Raw genomic sequence first — 22,946 nt, 5'->3', positions numbered from 1 at the left:
ACTCCAGGATCACGCCCTGAGCCCAAGGCAGTTGTCCAACCAACTGAGCCACCCAGGCATCCCAGCATTTTAATTTTTTAAAAAGATTTTATTTATTTATTTGACAGATAGAGATCACAAGTAGGCAGAGAGGCAGGCAGAGAGAGAAAGGAGGAAGCAGGCTCCCCACCGAGCAGAGAGCCCGATGCAGGGCTCGATCCAAGGACCCTGAGATCACGACCTGAGCCGAAGGCAGAGGCTTTAACCCACTGAGCCACCCAGACGCCCCGCGTTTTAATTTTTTTTACAGTTCTATTTAAGTAATCTCTACACCCAACAGGGGCTTGAATTCATGAGTCCAAGATCAAGAGTTGCATGCTCTTCCAACTGAGCCAGCAACGTGCCCCAAATTAGCATTTTAAAATATTTGATTTATCCCATGTCTATCCTTTTGTCTATCCCTGTATCATTCATCCAAACAAGGCTGCATGTTCTCTGTCTTTTAGTTCTTGCAAATTGGCAGATGGATCCGCTGGCTTGATCAGATTCAAGTTTGATCTCTTGGTGAGATAAGATAGTGGTGCGTTCTTTCAAGAGGCAGACGATGTCTCCTTTTTAACAAATGAATTTATTATTATTATTTTTAAGATTTTATTTACTTGAGAAAGAGAAAAAGGGGGACAAGCTGATTCTGTGCTGTGTGTGGAGCCTGACTTGGGGCTAGATCCCATGACCCTGAGACCATGACCATGAGCTGAAACCAAGAGTCAGAGAGTTAACCAACTGTGCCACCCAGACTCCCCCCTCCAAAAAAAATAGATTTATTATTTAGATGTTTTAGGTTCAGAGAAAAATTGAGAGGCAGGTGCAGAGATTTTCCCACGGACCCCTTGCCCTCCCCCATGTGCATAGCCTCCCTCATGATCAGTATCACTCACTAGACTGTGGCACATTTGTTACAACTGATAAACCTACATTGACACAGCATTCTCGCCCAGAGAGCACAGTTTTCAGTAGGGTTCACTCTTGGTGTTGTACATTTTATGGGTTTGGACAAACGTATAATGACACATACCTACTGTAAGGGTATCCTACTGAGTAGTCTCACAGCCCTACAAATCTGTGTTCTTCCTTCTGCCTATTCATCCCTCCCTCCCCAACCCTGATGTCTTTTTTTTTTAAAGATTTTATTTATTTATTTGACAGAGAGAGATCACAAGTAGGTAGAGAGGCAGGCAGAGAGAGAGGAGGAAGCAGGCTCCCCGCTGAGCAGAGAGCCCGATGCAGGACTCGATCCCAGGACCCTGAGATCATGACCTGAGCTGAAGGCAGCGGCTTAACCCACGGAGCCACCCAGGCGGCCCCCTGATGTCTTTTTAATCTCTCTTTTTGTTGAGACACATGGATCCATTAATTCTTTAGAGGTTGTGTTCACTGGAGAAACTGGAGCGGGAGCCTGGAGCCAGAGCTCCCCTCAACCAGAAAACCAAACTCTTCACCCTGGTAATGTCTGTCCAGCGCCCTCTACTGGCAACACTTCATTCAACGCCTTCTTGCAAAGGAAAACAATTTTTTATTTAAAAAAAAAAATTTAAGATTTTATTTATTTATTTGACAGACAGAGATCACAAGTAGGCAAAGAGGCAGGCAGAGAGAGAGGGGGAAGCAGGATCCCTGCTAAGCAGAGAGCCCGATGTGGGACTCGATTCCAGGACCCTGGGATCATGACCTGAGCCGAAGGCAGAGGCTTTAACCCACTGAGCCACCCCGGTGCCCCAGAAAACAATTTTTTAAAAAAGATTTTATTTAGGGACGCCTGGGTGGCTCAGTGGGTTAAAGCCTCTGCCTTCGGCTCAGGTCATGATCCTAGAGTCCTGGGATTGAGCCCCGTATCGGGCTCTCTGCTCAGCAGGGAGCCTGTTTCCTCCTCTCTCTCTCTCTGCCTGTCTCTCTGCCTACTTGTGATCTCAGTCTATCAAATAAATAAATAAAATCTTTAAAAAAAAGATTTTATTTATTTGAGAGAGGGAGCAGATGCATGCACAAGCAGGGGGAGCAGCAGGCAGAGGGAGAGGGAGAAGCAAGCTCTCTGCTGAGCAGGGAGCCCAATGTGGTCCTTGATTTTGCACTTTTCCATTTCATGCACATGCTATCATGCTTTTATTTTACTTTTTTGAAGTATAGTAAATGTAGTTAATTTTAAATCCGCTTCTGATGGGGCACGTGGGTAGCTCAGTCAGTCTGATTCTTGATTTCAGCTCAGGTCATGGTCTCAGGGTTGTGAGTTGTGTCTGGCTCTGCACTGGGCGTGGAGCCTGCTTGAGATTCTCCCTCTCTCTCTGCCCCCCAATGCCTCTTTCTCACTCTCTCAATCTCTAAAAGAAAGTTGTTTGTGGAGTTTCTTTGAGTCCCAGGGTCAAACTAGTTTCCTCCAGAGAAGATTTTCATTCACTTCTGCAAAGCGTCTTTGGGAAATACCAGCCTGGGACTGCCTTAAAGCAAATTCACAACTTGAATTTCCTGGGGCCATTTAGGTGATGGGAATCCACACTGCAAATCTACGTTAGTACTGGCCTGTGGCCACAACTGCTCAAGGACAGTTCCCCCACTCCCTTTTTGTGTTTAGCATCAAGGCCATCTTCCTTATAGTCCATTGGGGGGTGTGGAGAAGGCTTACTCCTGGCTCATCTTTACCTTTGAGGGTATTGGTTTTGCAAGGGGTCAGTGGTCTCAGATTAATGGGCAGAGGGCCTCATTTTAGCCTTCTCAGCTGGGAGGGCCCTCCCTGAGTGCTCTCCTCCCTATCCCATGAGGCCACCCAAACTTCAGTTCAAGTTTACCCAGAACAGCAGGTGTCCTCAGGGCAATAGCCATGTCAGTGCTCCCTCACCCAGCTTAACTCTCTGGCTTCCAGATTTCCCTTAGAGTTTGGCATGGTAATTCCTCACTTTCTCCTCAGCTCATGTTTTGTTTTTGTTTCAAATTTAAAAGACTTTATTTTTTAGAGCAGGATTAGGTTCACAGCAAAATTAAGAGGAAATGTACAGAGAGTTCTCATAGACTCCCTACCCCAGTAGATACATAGCCTCCCCCACTATCAACCTCCCCCACCAGAGTAGTATATTTCATTTTGTTTTTAAAAATTAAAAATCAATGAAGATTTTACTTATTTATTTGAGAGAGAGAATTCAAGAGCTCGGGTAGGAGCAGAGGAAGAGGGACAAGCAGACTTGGGTCTGGGTCCTGATCTCATGACCCTGGTCTCATGATCTGAGCTGAAACTGAGTCTGACACTTAACCGGCTGACTCACCCAGGCACCCCTAAAAAGATTTTATTTTTAAGTCATCTCTACACCAACGTGGGGCTTGAGCTTACAACCTGGAGATTGAAGGTCACATGTTCTACCAACTGAACCAACCGCCCACCCCAGAGTGGTACATTTTACACAATTGATGAACACATGACACCCAATGTCCATACTTTACATTAGGGTTGACTTTTGCTGTTGTACATTCTATGTTCATGTTGCTTTTATGCAGATACTTGTTATGTTATATTTGTCATTTGTAGTTTTCAGCAGGAGATTTAGCCCAAAGTGGATTGGAATTGGAAATCTAGCTGAAGATTCAAAGCACAATTTTAACATCAGTAGGAAGGAAACTAACATTTAATGATGTCCTTGTTCTGTGCCAGGTGCTGGGCTAGTTCTTTCCCTATAATTTCTCACTTAATCCACTTAATGATTTTATGAAGTGAGTGATGGTGTCCCCATTTTAAGAAAACTACGGCCAGGAGCTCCTGGGTGGCTCAGTGGGTTAAAGCCTCTGCCTTTGGCTCGGGTCAGGATCCTAGGATCCTGGGATCGAGCCCTGCATCAGGCTCTCTGCTCAGCAGGGAGCCTGTTTTCCTCTCTCTCTGCCTGCCTCTCTGCCTATCTCTGTCTGTGAAATAAATAAATTTATAAAAAAAAAAGAAAAAGAAAACTAAGGGCAAGAAAGACTGACGTACAAAAGAGTGTATATGGCAAAATCTGAATTGCGTCCAAGTGTTTTCTGGTCCAAATTCCGTTCTCTCTGCAACATAGGGAACTACCTCTCGTATTATTTGAATGTTTGTAGGATGTTAGCTCTTCGGGCATAGTTAAGATGTGCCTGGCATATAACAGATGTTCAAAAATATTTGCTGAATGAATGAATGAATGAATGAAGCAATGTTCCTAGCCTTGTGATCACACAGGCTAGTATATCCCATACCTGAGCTTTTAACCTAGGCAGTCTGACTGTGGAGACCACATCCTTAACCACAATGCTGGCTGCTTCTATTTGTATTTATCATGGACATCAAATACCAATACGTGGTATTCTTAACACTAGGACATGCAAATCTGCTAGCTGCAGTTTATTTCTCTATATGATCACACCATGTTTCATTTAACTGAGTGGATAGACAGTGGTTTCTTGGTGGTTTTTAGTCCTTTGCATTTACAGACAGCCCTGCAGGGAGCAATACTTACTCTCCACCCTAAGCTGACTGTGATACTCCTCCACAGGATCACTCTTACCCTCTTCTCTATCATCATTGTACTAAAGGACCTCTAAAATTCCTTCAGGCCATCACCCTCAATTCTGGGATTTCCAGAGCCATAATTCTCAATCTAGGTGTCCTGCAAGTTGTAGATTACTGAATACGGTAATTGACAAGGTTCATTTGGATTCATTTTCTGAACATTGAAGGGCTTGGGTAATGTAATAGCTAATATTTGTTGAAGGCTTCCTATGCCAAGTACTGTACTGAATACATACATTATTCTATTTAATCCTCAACCATTCTATGAGCAATCCTATTATAGTCCCCATTTTTTTTAGTTAGATCTATTTTTAAAAGATTTTTATTTATTTATTTGACAAACAGAGATCACAAGCAGGCGGAGAGGCAGGCAGAGAGAGAGGAGGAAGCAGGCTCCCCACCAAGCAGAGAGCCTGATGCGGGGTTCGATCCCGGGACCCTGAGATCATGACCTGAGCCAGAGGCAGAGGCTTTAACCCACTGAGCCACCCAGGTGTTCCTAGTTAAATCTATTTTTAAAAGATTTTTATTTTTATTTGTCAGAGTGAGAGAGAGAGAGAGACAGAGAGACAGACAGGCAGGCTCCCTGCCGAGGAAGGAGCCTAGCACAGGACTTGATCCCAGGACCCTGGGATCGCAACCGGAGCTGAAGGCAGATGCTTAGCCGACTGAGCCACCCAGGCGTCCCAGTTAAAGTTATTTTTATAAGTAATCTCTACATCCAAGGTGGAGCTCAAACTCATGACCCTGAGATCAGGAATCACATGTTGTACCAACTGGGCCAGCCAGGCTCCCCTATTGCTCCCATTTTTAAAAAGAGGAAACTGAGGCTCAAAGAGGTTAAATGACTTGTCTGTGTTCATATAGCTTGTAGGTGCTGTCTGATTTCAAAGCTCGTATTACAAAGCCCTTTATTTGCTAGGGCTTCACTAAAAATACACTGTAAAATGGGTAGCTTAGGGACACCTGGGTGGCTCAGTGGGTTAAAGCCTCTGCCTTCAGCTCAGGTCATGATCTCAGGGTCCTGGGATCGAGCCCCGCATTGGGCTCTCTCGTCAGCAGGGAGCCTGCTTCCCTTCCTCTCGGACTGCCTCTCTGCCTCTTGTGATCTCTGTCAAATAAATAAATAAAATCTTAAAAAAAAAACCCAAAATGGGTAGCTTAAAGCAATAAAAGTTTGGGGTGCTTGAGTGGCTTAGTTGGTGAAGCATCTGACTTTGGCTCAGATCATGATCTCAGGGTCCTGGGATGGAGCTCTGCTCAGTAGGAGTCTGCTTGAGATTCTCTCTCTCTCTTTGCCCCCACGCCATGCGCATGCTCTCTCTCTTTCTCTCTCTCTCTCTCAAATAAATAAATACATCTTTAAAAAAACCAACAAAAATTTGTTGTCTCCTAGTTCTGGAGTCTAGAAGTCCAAGATCAAGATGTAGGCAGCGTTGTTTCCTTCTGAAGGTTCTGAGGTTGCCAGAGGGGAGGGGATGGGGGATGGGCAAAATAGGTGAAGGGGATTAAGAAGTACAAACTGCCAGTTATAAAATAAATAAGTTATGAAGATAAAAAGCATAGGGAATCTAGCCAGTAATTTTTTTAAAAGATTTTATTTATTTATTTATTTGGCAGAGAGAGATTACAAGTAGGTGGAGAGGCAGGCAGAGAGAGAGGGGGAAGCAGGCTCCCTGCTGAGCAGAGAGCCTGATGTGGGACTCGATCCCAGGACCCCGAGATCATGACCCGAGCTGAAGGCAGCGGCTTAACCCACTGAGCCACCCAGGCGCCCCTAGCCAGTAATTTTTTTTTAAAAGATTTTATTTATTTATTTGACAGAGAGAGATCACAAGTATGTAGAGAGGCTGGCAGAGAGAGAGAAGGGGGAAGCAGGCTCGCCGCTGAGCAGAGAGCCCGATGCGGGACCAGATCCCAGGACCCTGAGATCATGACCTGAGCTGAAGGCAGAGGCCTAACCCACTGAGCCACCCAGGCGCCCCCAGTAATTTTTTTTTTAAGATTTTCTTTATTTATTTGACAGACAAAGATCATTATTAGGCAGAGAGGCAGGCAGAGAGAGAGGAAGGGAGACAGGCTCCCTGCTGAGCAGAGAGCCTGATGTGGGACTCGATTCCAGGACCCTGGGATCATGACCTGAGCCGAAGGCAGAGGCTTTAACCCACTGAGCCACCCAGGTACCCCCTAGCCTGTAATAATATAATGGGTCTCATTTTTTTTTAAAGATTTTATTTATTTATTTGACAGACAGAGATTACAAGTAGGCAGAGAGGCAGGCAGAGAGAGAGGAGGAAGCAGGCTCCCTGCTGAGCAGAGAGCCCGATGCGGGACTCGATCCCAGGACCCTGAGATCATGACCTGAGCCAAAGGCAGCGGCTTAACCCACTGAGCCACCCAGGCGCCCAATGGGTCTCATTTTTAATCAATGGTCAGATTATATATTTTTTAGATTCTGGGAAAAGCTCAAGCTTCTTTAAAATTTCCATGTCTTGGGACGCCTGGGTGGCTCAGTGGGTTAAGCCTCTGCCTTTGGCTCAGGTCATGATCCAGTGTCCTGGGATCGAGTCCTGCATCGCGCTCCTTGCTCAGCGGGGAGCCTGCCTCTCTCTCTGCCTCTGCCTGCCTCTCTGCCTGCTTGTGTGCTTTCTCTCTCTCTCTCTTTCTGACAAATAAATAAATAAAATCTTTAAAATTTCCATGTCTTTTTGCAGCCTGAATTCAACAAAAGTAATACTTTCTACCTCTTCAACCACGTTGATATTATTATCACATATCACAAAGAAAGTGAAAGAAATTGGAGTACTGCAAGATTGGTTGCTGCTAGACTTGACCCCCAAAGGTAATTATAGACTATCTTTTTAATTAGCCCCTTTAATTTAAAAATTAATTCAGAATGTAGGAGTTCTCAACTAGAATTTTCATTTTTAGGATACATGTGTAATGTAACCTTAGACGTACGGTTCGAAAAATCAAACAGGCCATTTATTCCCTAGTGTTTGCCTATCATATAATGTGAGGAAGAATTGACAGATCTGGAAGGGAATAGACTTACTGAGGGCTCCTAACGCTCTTCTTTGCTGGCTGCCATAGGACAAAGAGCTGGGATTTAGATCTGGGTTTCTTCCGAGGACAGGTCTATTACTGGAGTCTGCCAGGCAGATATAAGCTGAAAACAAGGAGGAATCTACTAACAATGGATGGCACAGCTGTTAGAGAGTTCATAACTGGGCATCCAGTGTAGTGTCTGGTCCCCAGTAAATGCTCAACAGATTGTAAAGGACAATCAGCACTATGTAAGAGACTAGACAGGTGACCTTGAGTGTTGCAACTAGGATCCTTCAAAACTATAGGATAAATGAGAACTCTTCAATTAAGACAGAGAGGGGAATATAGCATACAACGTGTAAAGTCATGGTCCATTATGGGCAAAATATTATAAAACCTAAAATACTAAGATGGGGGAAAGAATGTGAGTATATTCAAGGAGGCCCTTGTGATAGAGTTTTCCAAGACAAAACGAGGAATTAGGAAATTTGGATTTTAGTCTCATCTCTCCTGGTTCCATTTTGTAAGTCAACCCTAGTTTGTAGAAATGGATCAGACTTTATTGGTTTTTTTTTTTTTCAGACTTTATTGTTTTTAAGGTTACTGCCCTATTTGACGTCAGCCAAGGTTGTTCTGTCTGGCACAGATGATTGATTCCCAAAGGGAAAGAAGAGCTAGAAACTGTATTATGCCAAACTTTTGACCATTGGGTCGCTTAACTTGATCTGCCATAGGCTTAATATCCTCATCTGTGAAAGGAGAGGACTGAATTAGGAGTTTTTTTTTTTTTTTTGAATTAGGAGGTTTTTTTTTTTGTTTTTTTGTTTTTAAAGATTTTATTTATTTATTTGACAGACAGAGATCACAAGTAGGCAGAGAGGCAGGCAGAGAGAGAGGAGGAAACAGGCTCCCTGCTGAGCAGAGAGCCCGATGCGGGACTCGATCCCAGGACCCTGAGATCATGACCTGAGCCGAAGGCAGCGGCTTAACCCACTGAGCCACCCAGGCGCCCTTGAATTAGGAGTTTTTAATATGGTCCCTGATATATCAAACTCTGGAATTTTTTTAAAGATTTTATTTATTTATTCAACAGATGAGTAGGCAGAGAGGCAGGCAGAGAGAGAGAGGAGGAGGAAGCAGGTTCCCTGCTGAGCAGAGAGCCCGATGCGGGGCTTGATCCCAGGAACCTGGGATCATGACCTGAGCTTAGGGCAGAGGCTTTAACCCACTGAGCCACCCAGGCGCCCCCAAACTCTGGAAATTTTTATTGATGTGTATTTTTCTGGATAAAAAGGTCCTATAGATTTCATTAAATGGACCCCAAGTGGTGAGGAATGCTCGTACTTTCCAACTCTGGTTTATCTTAGGAAAAGGATATCCTTTTTTTTTTTTTAAATTTGTTATTTAGAGTTTTTTTTTTTAAAGACTTTATTTATTTATTTGAGAGAGAGAGAGAGAGAGAGAGAGCTTGAGAGGGGAGAAGGTCAGAGCAAGAAGCAGACTCCCCATGGAGCTGGTAGCCAGATGTGGGATTGGAGCCTGATGTGGGCCTCAGTCCCTGGACTCCGGGATCATGACCTGAGCTGAAGGCAGTTGCTCAACCAATGGAGTCACCCAGGTACCCAAAAGGATATTCTTTTGAAATTCTTTTTAAATTAACAGGAAATACTAATGCTTGTCAAGGGCAATCACCGATGCTTTTTTTGGTGTATGTCACTTCAACAGAATGTTAGGAGGCTGGACTGTGAGGTCTAACTCAGGATGGCTGCTCATATTCGAAGTCATTAGGTAGTAAACATAGTCATTAGGTAGTAAACATACAGTCACTAGGTAGTAAACACAGACATAGGTAGGGCTCACTCAGGAAGCTAGTCTCGTCAGCTGTATGAAAATCAAGTTTAATGCTTTATAGTTATATCTCATATTGTCAGACTCAGAGTAAAAAAGCCAAGAAAATATTTTTTAGACATATTTATTCAACATTGCACATAGTAACAGTTTATGTATGCATGCAATGAAACTTTTATCTAATCATTGTAAAGGTCATTTATGTGGGCCCCTTGAGAACAAGGACTGTGCTGCAAATCATTTTTTTTTTTTACAATTATGCAGTCTGCTCAAGGTCATACGAAGTGAGTTAGGCCTCACGGTATTCTAGGCCTACAGTCTTGTGTTTTTTATTAGGGATTGTACCCAGCTAATTTCCCTGATGGTTACCATAGTTGATCATTTCTTTTTATTAAAATTATTGACTTCCTTTGGCTTTTGAATGACCATACTTCACTGATTGGCTCCTGTCTCACTGCTTGTGTATCAGTCTTCCTCATTTCTCCAACATCTTCATATTGGAGGCCCTAGGACTGAGTCTTTGAAGTTTTTTCTTCCTTATATATACTTCCACATTGGTAATCTTATCCTATCTCTATCTCTTGGTATTAAATCCAACAATGACCCTTAGACCTGTAAACTCGTATATCTAGTTGTCTACTTGACATGACCACATGGATATCTAGTAAGCCTTTGAAATTTTGTAAGAAGATTTATTTGAGAAAGAGAGAGAGAGAGAGAGAGCACACAAGCACATGAGTTGGGGGAGGGGTAGTGGGGGAGGGAGAAGCTGGCTTCCCTGCCCAGAGCTAGATCCCAAGACCCTGAGATCATGACCTGAGCCGAAGTCAGACGCTGAGCTCACTGAGCCACCCAGGTGCCCTGGTAAATTTAGCGGGACCAAACATGAATTTGTAATCTTCCCTCCAACCTGTTTTTCCTATTGTCTTGTCCATCTCAGCAAATGGAAACTACATCCTTCCAGTTGCTCAGGCCCCCACGCTACTGGCAGCCTCCTTGACTCTTCTTTACAATTTTTCACTCCTACCCTGTATCTATTCCAATCCTTTGGCAGACCATGGGACTGTGTTTTTAAGATATCTTCAGGACATCTTTCTCACCACCTCCACCTCTATCTTCTGGTCCAAGACATCGTTACATCTCACCTGACTTGTGGCAACACTCTCGCCAGTCTCCCTGGTGCCATCCTTGTCGTCCAGCAGTCTGTTCCCCATACAGCGGGCAGCATTCTGTACAGAGCATTCTGCTCCTGTCAGTCCTCCGCTCAGAATCTTCCAGTGGCTTCTGATCTCACTTAAAGGCCCAAGTTTTCAAAAGACCTAGAAGGCCTTATGCAACCCGTATGTAAGGCCAGTGGTTTAAAATAGGCCTTTTACATTGGTTGGAGATCTTAATACACTTTTTGGTGCATGATCTCTCTCACATGAAATTCAGGTATTTCTTATGCTGGGTTCAAGGCCTGCACTTAAACAGTAAACCTTGATATGTGTTGTCATTCGGTGATGGAATGTTTTTCTGTAGATGTGAAGTTTTTATCGGTAGCCTTAACAGTGATCATTTCTTTAATTCATAGCTGTTTTATTTTACTTTCAATTTTTAAATTTTTTAAAAGTAGGCTCTGAGGGCGCCTGGGTGGCTCAGTGGGTTAAGCCGCTGCCTTCGGCTCAGGTCATGATCTCGGGGTCCTGGGATCGAGTCCCGCATCGGGCTCTCTGCTCAGCAGGGAGCCTGCTTCCTCCTCTCTCTCTCTCTCTCTGCCTGCCTCTCTGCCTACTTGTGATCTCTGTCTGTCAAATAAATAAATAAAATCTTTAAAAAAATAAAAAATAAAAAAAAAAGTAGGCTCTGTGCCGAGTGTGGAGCCCAATGCGGGGCTTGAACTCAGCACTCTGAGATCAAGATCTGAGCTGAGATCAAGAGTCAGACACTTAACCGACTGAGCCACCTAGGCGCCCTAATTCATAGCTTTTTAAAAATACATTTGGGATTTATTTTTTTAAGATTATTTATTTATTTGACAGAGAGAGGCACAGCGAGAGAGGGAACTTAAGCACGCAGAGTGGGAGAGGGAGAAGCAGGCTTCCCGCTGAGTGGCAAACCTGATGTGGGGCTCAATCCCAGAACCCTGTGATCATGACCCAAGCCAAAGGCAGCTGCTTAATTGACTAAGCCACGCAGGTGCCCCTACATTTTGGCTTTAAATAGAATTCAGCCTACAAACACTTAGTAAGGGCACATCATATGCCAGACATTATTAGGGTTACAAAAATGAATAGAAAGAGGGCCACGTCAGTAACTCCTGCAATTGTGAGTGAATGTTTTTATTGTGCATATACATGTAGAAATAACCATCCCATAAGGGTTGCATATTCTCCTTTACACAGAAGCCAAGGGATAAGTGGTATGTTGAGTAAATAATTCAAAAGGGAAGCACCACAGTTTCTCCTTTCAATTTTTCTCTTTCCCCTTTATTCCGCTTTTACTTTTCAAGTAATATTACAGTCTCTTTGTTCCTGACTAGGCGCTGGTCATCTTCATCACTCCTGTTCAGTGCATCAGTCCTGTTTGCATCGATTATGTCCTCCCTACCCTTCATCACTAATCGTAGCATTTTACACACAGTAGGCCCTCAGATCCCTGGCTGCTTATAAATATGATTTCTGTTTGGTTTTCTAAGCCTACAGCTAAGATTACAAGCTAGGTTGTTTAACATATTGGGAGGGATAAGGTGAGAGATGAGAAATAAAGCCATTTGCTAATAGAAGGACTTTGAAAAATATCTATGTACAGCCAAACAGAAGATTCCTTTTTTTTTGAGATTTTATTTTTAAGTAATCTCTACATCTAACATGGGGCTTGAGCTTACAGCTCTGAGATCAAGAGTTGCACGCTCTACTGACTGAGCCAGCCAGGCTCATGAGAAGAACCGTGAGAAGGTTCTTAGGGATATGTTTTCCCCTGCTGTCTGAAGTAGAGCATTCCTCTGAAAGTATTTGGAAGCTGAAATGCCGAAGTGAAGAAGGAATTGTCATTAATTTATATGGAAAAATTTGTGAGCTTTCCCAGACCCCCCAGATCACCTCACATAGGCTTTTCTAATGCCTTAAGACACAGCTTGCTAATGGATGCACAAAGTAAAGCAAGGTCAAGCGCAGATGCTCACAAACTCAGTTCAGAGCTTTGACGGCTTCAGGTCAACATGCTGTGTAGTTCCCAGGGAAGTCGCTGGGTGGCGCCATTCTCGCTTCGGGACTGCGAACTGTGTTTAGGATGGCTTCCTGCAAAAGTGATGCTGAATCCTCTTTGATTTTTTGTAAAAGTGAAAATCTTCTTCGCATTTCCTCCCGTTAGTTCATGAAAACAGGTGCTAATGTAGGTCTCTCGTTAAAGCGAAGTGGAATAAAGTGAGCTACGGAAAAGCGGGAGTACCTGTATTGCATTTTGGGCAGGATATTGACTCTCATTTGAGTGTTAGGGACATTTAGAAACAGAAGTATTTTAAGCCATAAAGAGTGTAAATATGAAATATAATGGAAGGCGTATTTCTTCTGTCTGCTATTCTTACATGCCTGAATTACCATGACTCGGAAATTTACAGCAGCGGTTTTCCCTTCTTCCCCTCCCCCTTTTCTTAGCTATAAGCATTCAGATGAAAACCACCTGACTTGCAGTGGACCCCCTATGGAAATTCCTGGAGAAGATACAGATAAGATGAATGTAACCTACACTTACTCCGTGAGATTTGAAGTAAGCGTTCCATGCCATCATCTTACTTTTGTTCCAAATCAAATATATAAATACTATATACTTCAGTAATAGTAAAGCCTTAATTTCCATCAAGTTTTTTTTTTTTATAACGCAGCTAAGAGCCCAGAAAAGCAGGTAAGTTCTTTATATTAAAACTAGTCAGAGGACAATGGTGAAAGGAATTCTGTATTAAATCTCCCTTTCAGGCACTGTGTCAGATAACTTACTTTCTCTTATTTTAAGTGGAAGTTTGAAAGAAGTACTTGGAAAATCAGAGGAGTCTCACTTGGGGTCGGCAGGCTGTCGGGCTGCTTCAGTGGAACCTTAAAGGACAGAGTATCATGTAGTGAAAAGAGAATCCTTTAAAATTTTTTTAAAATGTATTTGAGAGAAAGAAAGAGGGTCCAGGGGCAAAGGGAGAGAGAATGTCAAGCAGACTCCCATGCAAAGCCCAGAGCCTGATGCAGGGCTCAGTCCCACAACCCTGAGATCATGACCAGAGCCAAAATCAAGAGTCAGATGCTTAACCGACTGAGCCACCCAGACACCCCGAAAAGCACATCCTTATTGGGCTCAGACTGACCTGGGGTTCAAGTTGAGGCTTGGCCGGTTGCTAGTGGTGTGAGCTTAGGTAAGTCATTTGACCTCAGGCTCAATGTTTTTTCTCATGTTATTTCATCCTCATTTTCAGAATATATAAAGACCTTAGCATGACACAGTAGGTCCCCAACATATGGCACTCATTACTGTTTCTACATCTGTCATTTGTCTTTTGTAAGTGGCTGTTTTTATGAAGTGGTCTGTATTTGGGGCGGGTGGATAGACTTACAGACTGACTATTAACATTCTAGTGAATAATTTATCAGCACTGTGATGCCCATGTTTACCAAAGATTTTTCTGGAAACTCGTTGCTTCATATTTTTTTAATTAATTAATTAATATTTATTTATTTTTTAAAAATTCTTTTCTTAAGATTTATTTATTTATTTAATTTATTTATTTATTAAAAGATTTTTTATGTATTTATTTGACAGAGAGAAATCACAAGTAGATGGAGAGGCAGGCAGAGAGAGGGAGGGAAGCAGGCTCCCCGCCGAGCAGAGAGCCTGATGCGGGACTCAATCCCAGGACCCTGAGATCATGACCTGAGCCGAAGGCAGCGGTTTAAGCCACTGAGCCGCCCAGGCGCCCCTAGATTTATTTATTTATTTATTTGACAGACAGAGATCACAAGCAGGAAGAGAGGCAGGCAGAGAGAGAGGAAGGGAAGCAGGCTCCCCGCTGAGCAGAGCGCCCGACGTGGGGCTTGATCTCAGGACCCCGGGGTCATGACCTGAGCCGAAGGCAGAGGCCTTTACCCACTGAGCCACCTAGGCGCCCCTAATTTATTTATTTTTAAAGATTTTATTCATTTATCCGACAGACAGAGATCACAAGTAGGCAGAGAGGCAGGCGAGAGAGAGAGAGGGAGAGGAGGAAGCAGGCTCCCCAATGAGCAGAGGGCCTGATGTGGGGCTCGATCCCAGGACCCTGAGACCATGACCTGAGCTGAAGGCAGAGGCTTTAACCCACTGAGCCACCCAGGTGCCCCTATTTTATTTATTTTTGCTTTGTATTTTCAAAAGCGTTATGTGAAAAAGGGATTCTATGACGAGGTTACTTCAGATAATGTTGAGTTAAATGATGTGAAAACAATGACATCGAGGGCACCTGGGTGGCTCAGTGGGTTGAGCCGCTGCCTTCAGCTCAGGTCATGATCTCAGGGTCCTGGGATCGAGTCCCGCATTGGGGCTCTCTGTTCAGCAGGGAGCCTGCTTCCCTTTCTCTCTCTGCCTCCCTCTCCATCTACTTGTGATTTCTCTCTGTCAAATAAATACATAAAATCTTTAAAAAAACAACAACAACAAAAAAAACAATGGCATCGAGAGTAGTCATTATGTTTGAAAGCACTGTGATTTTTCAGAAGATGATTATGATACGTGGCATTTCATAGACAATGGCAGAACTCATGGGATTATAATGTTCTGTAACATATTCAAGGGAAACACTGCATGTGGTACCAAAAAAATATGCGACTTTGTAGAAATGAGATACAATACATGCTATTTTCACTCCGTGTTTATCATGGACATCTTTCCATATCAATAAATATAGAGTCACAGCCTTCCTTTTATTTACTGCCTGGCACATTTATTTAAATTTTTTTTAAGATTTCATTTACTTATTTGTCAGAGAGAGAGCAAAAGTAGGCAGAGGCAGAGAGAGAAGCAGGCTCCCCACTGAGCAGAGAGCCTGATGCGGGGCTCAATCCCAGAACCCCAGGATCATGACCTGAGCTGAAGGCAGCTGCTCAACAGACCGAGCCACCTAGGAATCCCTATTTTTAAAATTTTAAAAAGATTTTATTTATTTATTTGAGAGAGGGTGAGTGAGGAAGCATGAGAAGGGGCAGAGGCAGAGGGAGGAACAGACCCCCCTGCTAAGCAGGGAGCCTGACTCAGGGCTTGATCCCAGGACACTGAGATCACAGCCTTAGTCAAAGGTAGACGCTTAACCAACTGAGCCACCCAGGTACTCCATTTTTTTTTTAAGATTTTATTTATTTATTTGATAGATAGAGATTACAAGCAGGCAGAGAGGCAGGCAGAGAGAGAGGAGGAAGCAGGTTCCCCGCTAAGCAGAGAGCCCGATGTGGGGCTCGATCCCAGGACCCTGGAATCATGACCTGAGCTGAAGGGAGAGGCTTTAACCCACTGAGCCACCCAGGTACCCCTGGGCACTCCATTTTAAAAAGTTTTTTAGATTTATTTTTATTTTAGAGAGGGGAGGGGGGGAGAGGCAGAGAGAGAAGGAGAAAGAGTGTCAAGCAGACTCCATGCTAAGCGCAGAGCCCCATGTGGGGCTTGGTCCCATGTCCCTGAAATCGTGACCTGAGCCGAAATCAAGAGTTGAAGCTTAACCGACTGGGCTGCCAAGACACCCCCTACTACATACACATAATGTGTAGGACATCGCTGATTTCCTTAGTGTACTATTGATAAAAATGACTCAAATGTCTAATTTTTAATTACTATCAACAATACATTCTTATTTGTTTTCTTGTATGATTACCTCCTAAAGTTAAATTCTTAGCAGTAGGCTTATTTAGATAAAAGGATGTACATATTTTGATAACACATTGCCAAATTTTTGTCCAGATAAGTTGCTGGGCCTGAGGATCTGCTGTTTCCTCACATATGCAGCAGCATTAGGTTTTTGTCAATTTTAAAAAATCTTTCTTCAGAATTTTAATTCTGTGAGTATGTCAAAGGAAGATTGATTCATACTAACCAAACTCCTAAGGGTCCAATGTATAAATCAGAATACCAACTTATTAAATTACAAGGAGAAATAAAATGCCTAGCAGACCACACCATTCATGTGAGCCGGTTAGCACATCTGCCTGTTATAATGATATGTGAAAAAGCGAATAGAAACAGAGTAGAATGAATAAAAGTTTCATGGTGAGCATAGGACCCCAGAGCAAAGGGAAATAAGGTATTGAAAGATGATATTCATGGCACTCTAGTGCTCTGCTTGCCCATGGACCAAATGTTCATATTCATGAGTTAGGAACTCAGCCCTGGGCAGTATTAGAGGTGCTTCACCAAAAGATTAACTTTGGGGGGGGGCGCCTGGGTGGCTCAGTGGATTAAGCCGCTGCCTTCGGCTCAGGTCATGATCTCAGGGTCCTGGGATCGAGTCCCGCATTGGGCTCTCTGCTCGGCGGGGAGCCTGCTTCCCTCTCTCTCTCTCTGTCTGCCTCTCTGCCTACTTGTGATCTCTATCTGTCAAATAAATAAATAAAATCTTTAAAAAAAAAAAAAGATTGGGACGCCTGGGTGGCGCAGTTGGTTAAACGACTGCCTCCGGCTCAGGGCGTGATCCTGGAGTCCCGGGATCGAGTCCCACATCAGGCTCCCAGCTCCATGGGGAGTCTGCTTCTCCCTCTGACCTTCTCCTCGCTCATGCTCTCTCTCACTGTCTCTCTCTCTCACATAAATAAAATAAAATCTTAAAAAAAAAAATTAAAAAAAAAAGATTAACTTTGGGGCTCTCCTTTTATAGGGAAAACCTTTTATGACTATACAGATCCACGTATTTCTGTTTTTAATTTTTTTTAAAGACTATATCTCATATATGTTTTTTATTATATTTTTTATTAACATATAATGTATTATTAGCCCCAGGGGTACAGGTCTGTGAATCGCCAGGTTTACACACTTCACAGCACTCACCATAGCACATACCCTCCCCAATGTCCATAACCCAACCACCCTCTCCCTACCCCCCCCAACAACCCTCACTTTGTTTTGTGAGATTGAGAGTCTCTTATGGTTTGTCTGCCTCTCGAGCCTGTCTTGTTTCATTTATTTCTTTCCTACCCCCCAAACCTCCATGTTGCCTCTCAAATTCCTCGTATCAGGGAGATCATATGTATATCTCATATTTTTTTAAAAAATATTTATTTATTTATTTCACAGAGAGAGATCACAAGCAGGCAGAGAGGCAAGCAGAGAGAGGGGGAAGCAGGCCCGCTGCTGAGCAGAGAGCCCGATGTGGGGCTCAATCCCAGGACCCTGAGATCATGACCTGAGCTGAAGGCAGAGACTTAACCCACTGAGCCACCCAGGTGCCCCTATCTCATATTTTTTTAAAAAAGATTTTATTTATTTATTTGACAGAGATCACAATTAGGCAGACAGGCAGGCAGAGAGACAGAGGAGGAAGCAGGCTCCCTGCTGAGCAGAGAGCCCAATACAGGACTCGATCCCAGCACCCTGAGATCATGACCTGAGCCAAAGGCAGGGGCTTTAACCCTCTGAGCCACCCAGGCTCCCTATATCTCATATTTTTGATTCTGCTTTGACTGTACTTGATTTTGTATAAAAGGCTTATTTCTTAAAGCTTTTGATGTGCTTTCTTGAGACTAAACCCTAATCATATTATTTGGGATTAAGTGTCAAATTTTTTCAAATATTTACAAATTGTGCTCAGTTTGTATCATTTCCAAAGATGCCTGACAGCCATCAGAACATGATTTTTCCTAATCTCATTCTGAAAGCAATTCCAGGTTGGGGATGGCTTGCTTTTGTCCCTCTAGATCACCTATGTGGTTATGTCCATTTTTTTAAATGAGGATACTGATGCCCAGCGAGGTGAAGTAATTTTCTCAGGATCATAGCTGGCAGGAGGTGGAAGTGATATTCAAACTCAGATCTGCCTGGCCTCCAGAGTCACAACTTTTCTACTCTATTATTCTGACCTTCAGCATTAAAGGTCAGTTATGTTTCTGTCCACAGAATTACTGTGAAGAAAATGAGAAGCTTTTGCATTAGAAATGTGTGTGTGTGTGTGTGTGCGTGCGTACCTGCGTGTGTGTGTACTTTAGATCATCCAGCTAGAGGTCAAGATTACCTGATCCCACATCCTGCAGTTCACCCAAAATACAATTGGTTAAAAAAAAAAAACCAGGCAATTCACTAGTCCGATAAGTATAGTCCAGTCAGCTGCCTGATCTTGGGATGAAATGCAGAAGTGTAATCTGGGGGAAGGGATGAAATACACTCAAGAAGTTAAAATAAACTTTCCCCAGTGATCAAGAATATTACTAAGTGTCTAAGCTACTGTCAGAAATTGATCAAAGAACGGAAGCCCTTCTACATATTTATCTCTTATTCATCAACTGTTAAAAATTTAAATGTAGGGGCGCCTGGGTGGCTCAGTGGGTTAAAGCCTCTGCCTTCGGCTCAGGTCATGATCCCAGGGTTCTGGGATCGAGCCCCGCGTCGGGCTCTCTGCTCCGCAGGGAACCTGCTTTCTCCCCTTTCTCTCTCTCTGCCTACTTGTGATTTCTCTCTGTCAAATAAATAAAATCTTTAAAAAAATTTAAATGTAGAAGGGAGGCGCCTGGTTGGCTCACTCAGTAGAGCAGGTGACTCTTAATCTCAGGGACATGAGTTCAAGAACCATGCTGGGCATAGAGCCTACTTAAAAAAAAATGTAGTAAGCCTTATGTTTACAGTAAAATCCAAGGGAGAACGCTTCTAAATTGAAGTCCAGATTTATATCAGGAGCCTACATGACGTCTGGCCGTCAGGAAGCAACTGTGGCTATCCAAAGCTGAAGTACAAGTTCAGATGCAGCTATATCAAATGGGGGGAGTATGGGGAAATTGCCTTATTTGGGGTTAGGGTTCAACCCCTTGTTTCTTTTTTTTTCATTTTTCATTTTTTTTAATTTTTAAATTTTTAAAATAAACATATAATGTATTATTAGCCCCAGGGGTACAGGTCTGTGAATCGCCAGGTTTACACACTTCACAGCACTCGCCATAGCACATACCTTCCCCAATGTCCATAACCCCACCACCCTCTCCCTACCCCCCACCCCCATAACCCTCAGTTTGTTTTGTGACATTAAGACTCTCTTATGGTTTGTCTCCCTCCCTTTCCCATCTTCTTTCATTTTTTCTTTTCCTACCCCCGAAACCCCCCACATTGCACCTCCACTTCCTCATATCAGAGAGATCATATGATAGCTGTCTTTCTCCGCTTGACTTACTTCGCTAAGCATGATACCCTCTAGTTCCATCCACGTCGTCGCAAATGGCAAGATTTCATTTCTTTTGATGGCTGCATAGTATTCCATTGTGTGTGTGTGTGTGTGTGTGTGTGTGTGTGTGTGTGTGTATCACATTTTCTTTATCCATTCATCTGTGATGGACATCTAGGTTCTTTCCCTAGTTTGTCTATTGTGGACATTGCTGCTATAAACATTCTCAATCCCTTGTGTCTTAACAGGCCTCTATCCTGGAAGCCCAGGGCTTCTAGGGAATTCTCTCCCTCTCCTCTTGAAGCTCATTTAGGGTGCGTAGAAGGCCCTTGGCTTCAAGAAGTGGCACAATGGAAAGAACCAGACATGTCTGATTTGAATTCTGGCTCTGACATTTACTAGCTGTGTGAACTTGGGCAGGGTACTTTGTGCCTATTTTTCCTAATCTGTAAAATGGGCATAAAATCATCATCTCCAGGGGCACCTGGGTGGCTCAGTGGGTTAAAGCCTCTGCCTTCGGCTCAGGTCATGATCCCAGGGTCCTGGGATCGAGTCCCACATCGGGCTCTCTGCTCAGCAGGGAGCCTGCTTCCTCTTCTCTCTCTGCCTGCCTCTCTGTCTACCTGTGATCTCTGTCAAATAAATAAATAAAAATCTTTAAAAAAATCATCATCTCCAGTGATTACTATCCAAGATATGTGAGCTCACATAAAATGTTTAGCACGGGGCCTAGCCGTAGTAGACACATAATGTTTCTTCTTCCTTCTTGAGGATACAGGAGCCCGTGATTCCTAAGTGTCTCACATGACAACGGCTCATGCGTGCAGAGAGCACGTGGAGCCACCATATTCTTGGTCTGAACACCAGAACGTTGCTGTTGCAGGTGGGGGAGGGTGTCAAGAGGAGTGGTGTTGTATAGCTCTGCTACCGTTCATTTTATTGTCTTTAGTTGAAAAATGATTTTTTTGAAAACCCAGTGACAGTGATATACATCAGCATTTTCCAAAGTGCATTCCCTAGAACACTAGTCAAACAAGTTTGGAAAACGCTGCTCTCTAGCTTCACAAAGCCCATCAGTAAAATACTTAAAAGTCTCCTAGGGTGCCTGGGTGGCTCTGTCAGCTAAGCGTCTGCCTTTGACTCAGGTTATGATCCCGGGGTCCTAAGATCGAGTCCCGCATCGGGCTCCCTGCTCAGTGGGGAGCCTGTGTCTTCCTCTCACTCTGCCCCGCACCCCTCACCCCTCGCACTCTCTCTTTTTTAAAAGATTTTATTTATTTATTTATTTATTTATCAGATAGAGATTACAAGTAGGCAGAGAGGCAGGCAGTGAGAGAGGAGGAAGCAGGCTCCCCGCTGAGCAGAGAGCCGGATGCGGGGCTCCATCCCAGGACCCTGAGATCATGACCTGAGCTGAAGGCAGAAGCTTAACCCATTGAGCCACCCAGGTGCACCTTCTCTTAAATAAATAAAATCTTGGGCGCCTGGGTGGCTCAGTTGGTTAAGCTGCTGCCTTCAGCTCAGGTCATGATCTCAGGGTCCTGGGATCGAGTCCCGCATGGGGCTCTCTGCTCAGCAGGGAGCCTGCTTCTCTCTCTCTCTGCCTGCCTCTCCGTCTACTTGTGATCTCTGTCATAAATAAATAAATAAATAAATAAATAAATAAAATCTTTATTTAAAAAAAGTCTCCTAGTAAAGTGACCTTTTGACTGAGTCCAACCCAGCATTTTATATCTACACTTGGCTCTGGAGTACTCTTCTGGAGTATGATTTTTAAAAACGATTTTATTTATTTATTTGATAGAGAGAGACACAACGAGAGAGGAAACACAAACAGGGGGAGTGGGAGAGGGAGAAGCAGGCTCTCTGGGGCTCCATCCCAGGAGCCTGCGATCATGACCTGAGCCCCCCAGGCGCCCTCTTCTGGAACACAATTTATGTTGCATAGTGAATGTCACTTCGGTTTTCCCAAGTGTACGTGGTTGTTGCATCTTGGAGTAGCTCACAAAATCTTATTGAACTCCTAACACAGCTTGAACTTTCAGTGGACAAATAAGCAAAGCTTCCCACGCTGGTAACTGTAATATAAAAGTGCACTATGGCTTGTGCAGGATTTTGTCAACTCGCCGGGCTGACATCATCATTTTTTGAAATGCTTCGGTGGTTATGACTATTTGAAGTGGAAATTGAATTTGAATTCAGAAACCACTATTTTTCACCCTCCAGTCCAATAATCGGTTCAGGTCCATGTTATCAGTGGGTGTTAAAATTGGAGGTGAATGGGTACTGGGGAACTGGTCACTCTCACAGTAGCAAAGTATGGTTACCACAGACGACTTGCTAATTGCAAATGGGAAAATAGAAAAATAAGTGAGTGGATAAGGAAATTAGTGAACATGAGCTCATACCAGTCACTCAGACTTAATCTAGTACTGTGGGGTTCTGGCTAGCCCTTTCCCCTCGCTCATTGGTCATTCTCTGACCCTGGCCCCTATCGTCTACCCTGTGTTGACTTATTTGTTCAACCCTAGCATACATGTAGTGTCTGTAACCTATACCCCTGTGAGAGACAGTTATTAACTAGAATGCCATATTTGTTTAGCACTTGTTTTGGTAAAGCAATACCTTGTGTTCTTTTATCTTGTACCAAGTCTTTGAAATCCAGCGTATATGTTACACTTAAAGCTCATCTCCCTTCGGACCAGCCACATTTCAGGTGCTCAGTAGCTACAGGTGACTAGTTGCTGTCATCTTGGCAAAGATCTAACCCTCCACATTTCCTGGGAGTTCCCCCTTTGGTCCATGCTTCTGCATGTTTTCCCTCTTTTTTTAAAATATTTTTTAAAAAGATTTATTTATTTGACAGATAGAAATCACAAGTAGGCAGAGAGGCAGGCAGAGAGAGAAGGGGAAGCAGGCTCACGCTGAGCAGAGAGCCTGATGTGGGGCTCGATCCCAGGACCCTGGGACCATGACCTGAGCCGAAGGCAGAGGCTTTAACCCACTGAGCCACCCAGGCACCCCTGTTTTCCCTCTTTTTGCTGCTTCTCACTCCCAGTACAGAAGATCCCACCAGGTCCTGTGACATGGATTGATTCCAGGCCCTTGGTTGGGCAAACCACACCATCTTACCCTCGTACATACCGTGGAAACCTTTCATGT

The 22,946-nt window shown here is 43.7% G+C and overlaps 1 protein-coding gene across 1 annotated transcript in view; it reads left to right on the top strand.

Moving 5' to 3' along the window:
• The window catches only part of LOC122896487 (transmembrane 9 superfamily member 2-like), an 82,396-nt gene that overhangs the window by 16,152 nt on the left and 43,298 nt on the right, over positions 1 to 22,946 (top strand). The window contains exons 7-8 of the mRNA XM_044234681.1: positions 7,261 to 7,388; positions 13,078 to 13,189. Coding sequence (XP_044090616.1) covers positions 7,261 to 7,388; positions 13,078 to 13,189 — 240 coding nt within the window. The remainder of the gene's footprint in view (positions 1 to 7,260; positions 7,389 to 13,077; positions 13,190 to 22,946) is intronic.

This window comes from Neovison vison, chromosome X (assembly GCF_020171115.1).
Source record: "Neovison vison isolate M4711 chromosome X, ASM_NN_V1, whole genome shotgun sequence".
Lineage (NCBI taxonomy): Eukaryota > Metazoa > Chordata > Mammalia > Carnivora > Mustelidae > Neogale > Neogale vison.
The sequence above is the reverse complement of the archived record's forward strand: the minus strand, read 5'-3'. Positions and strand labels throughout refer to the sequence as shown.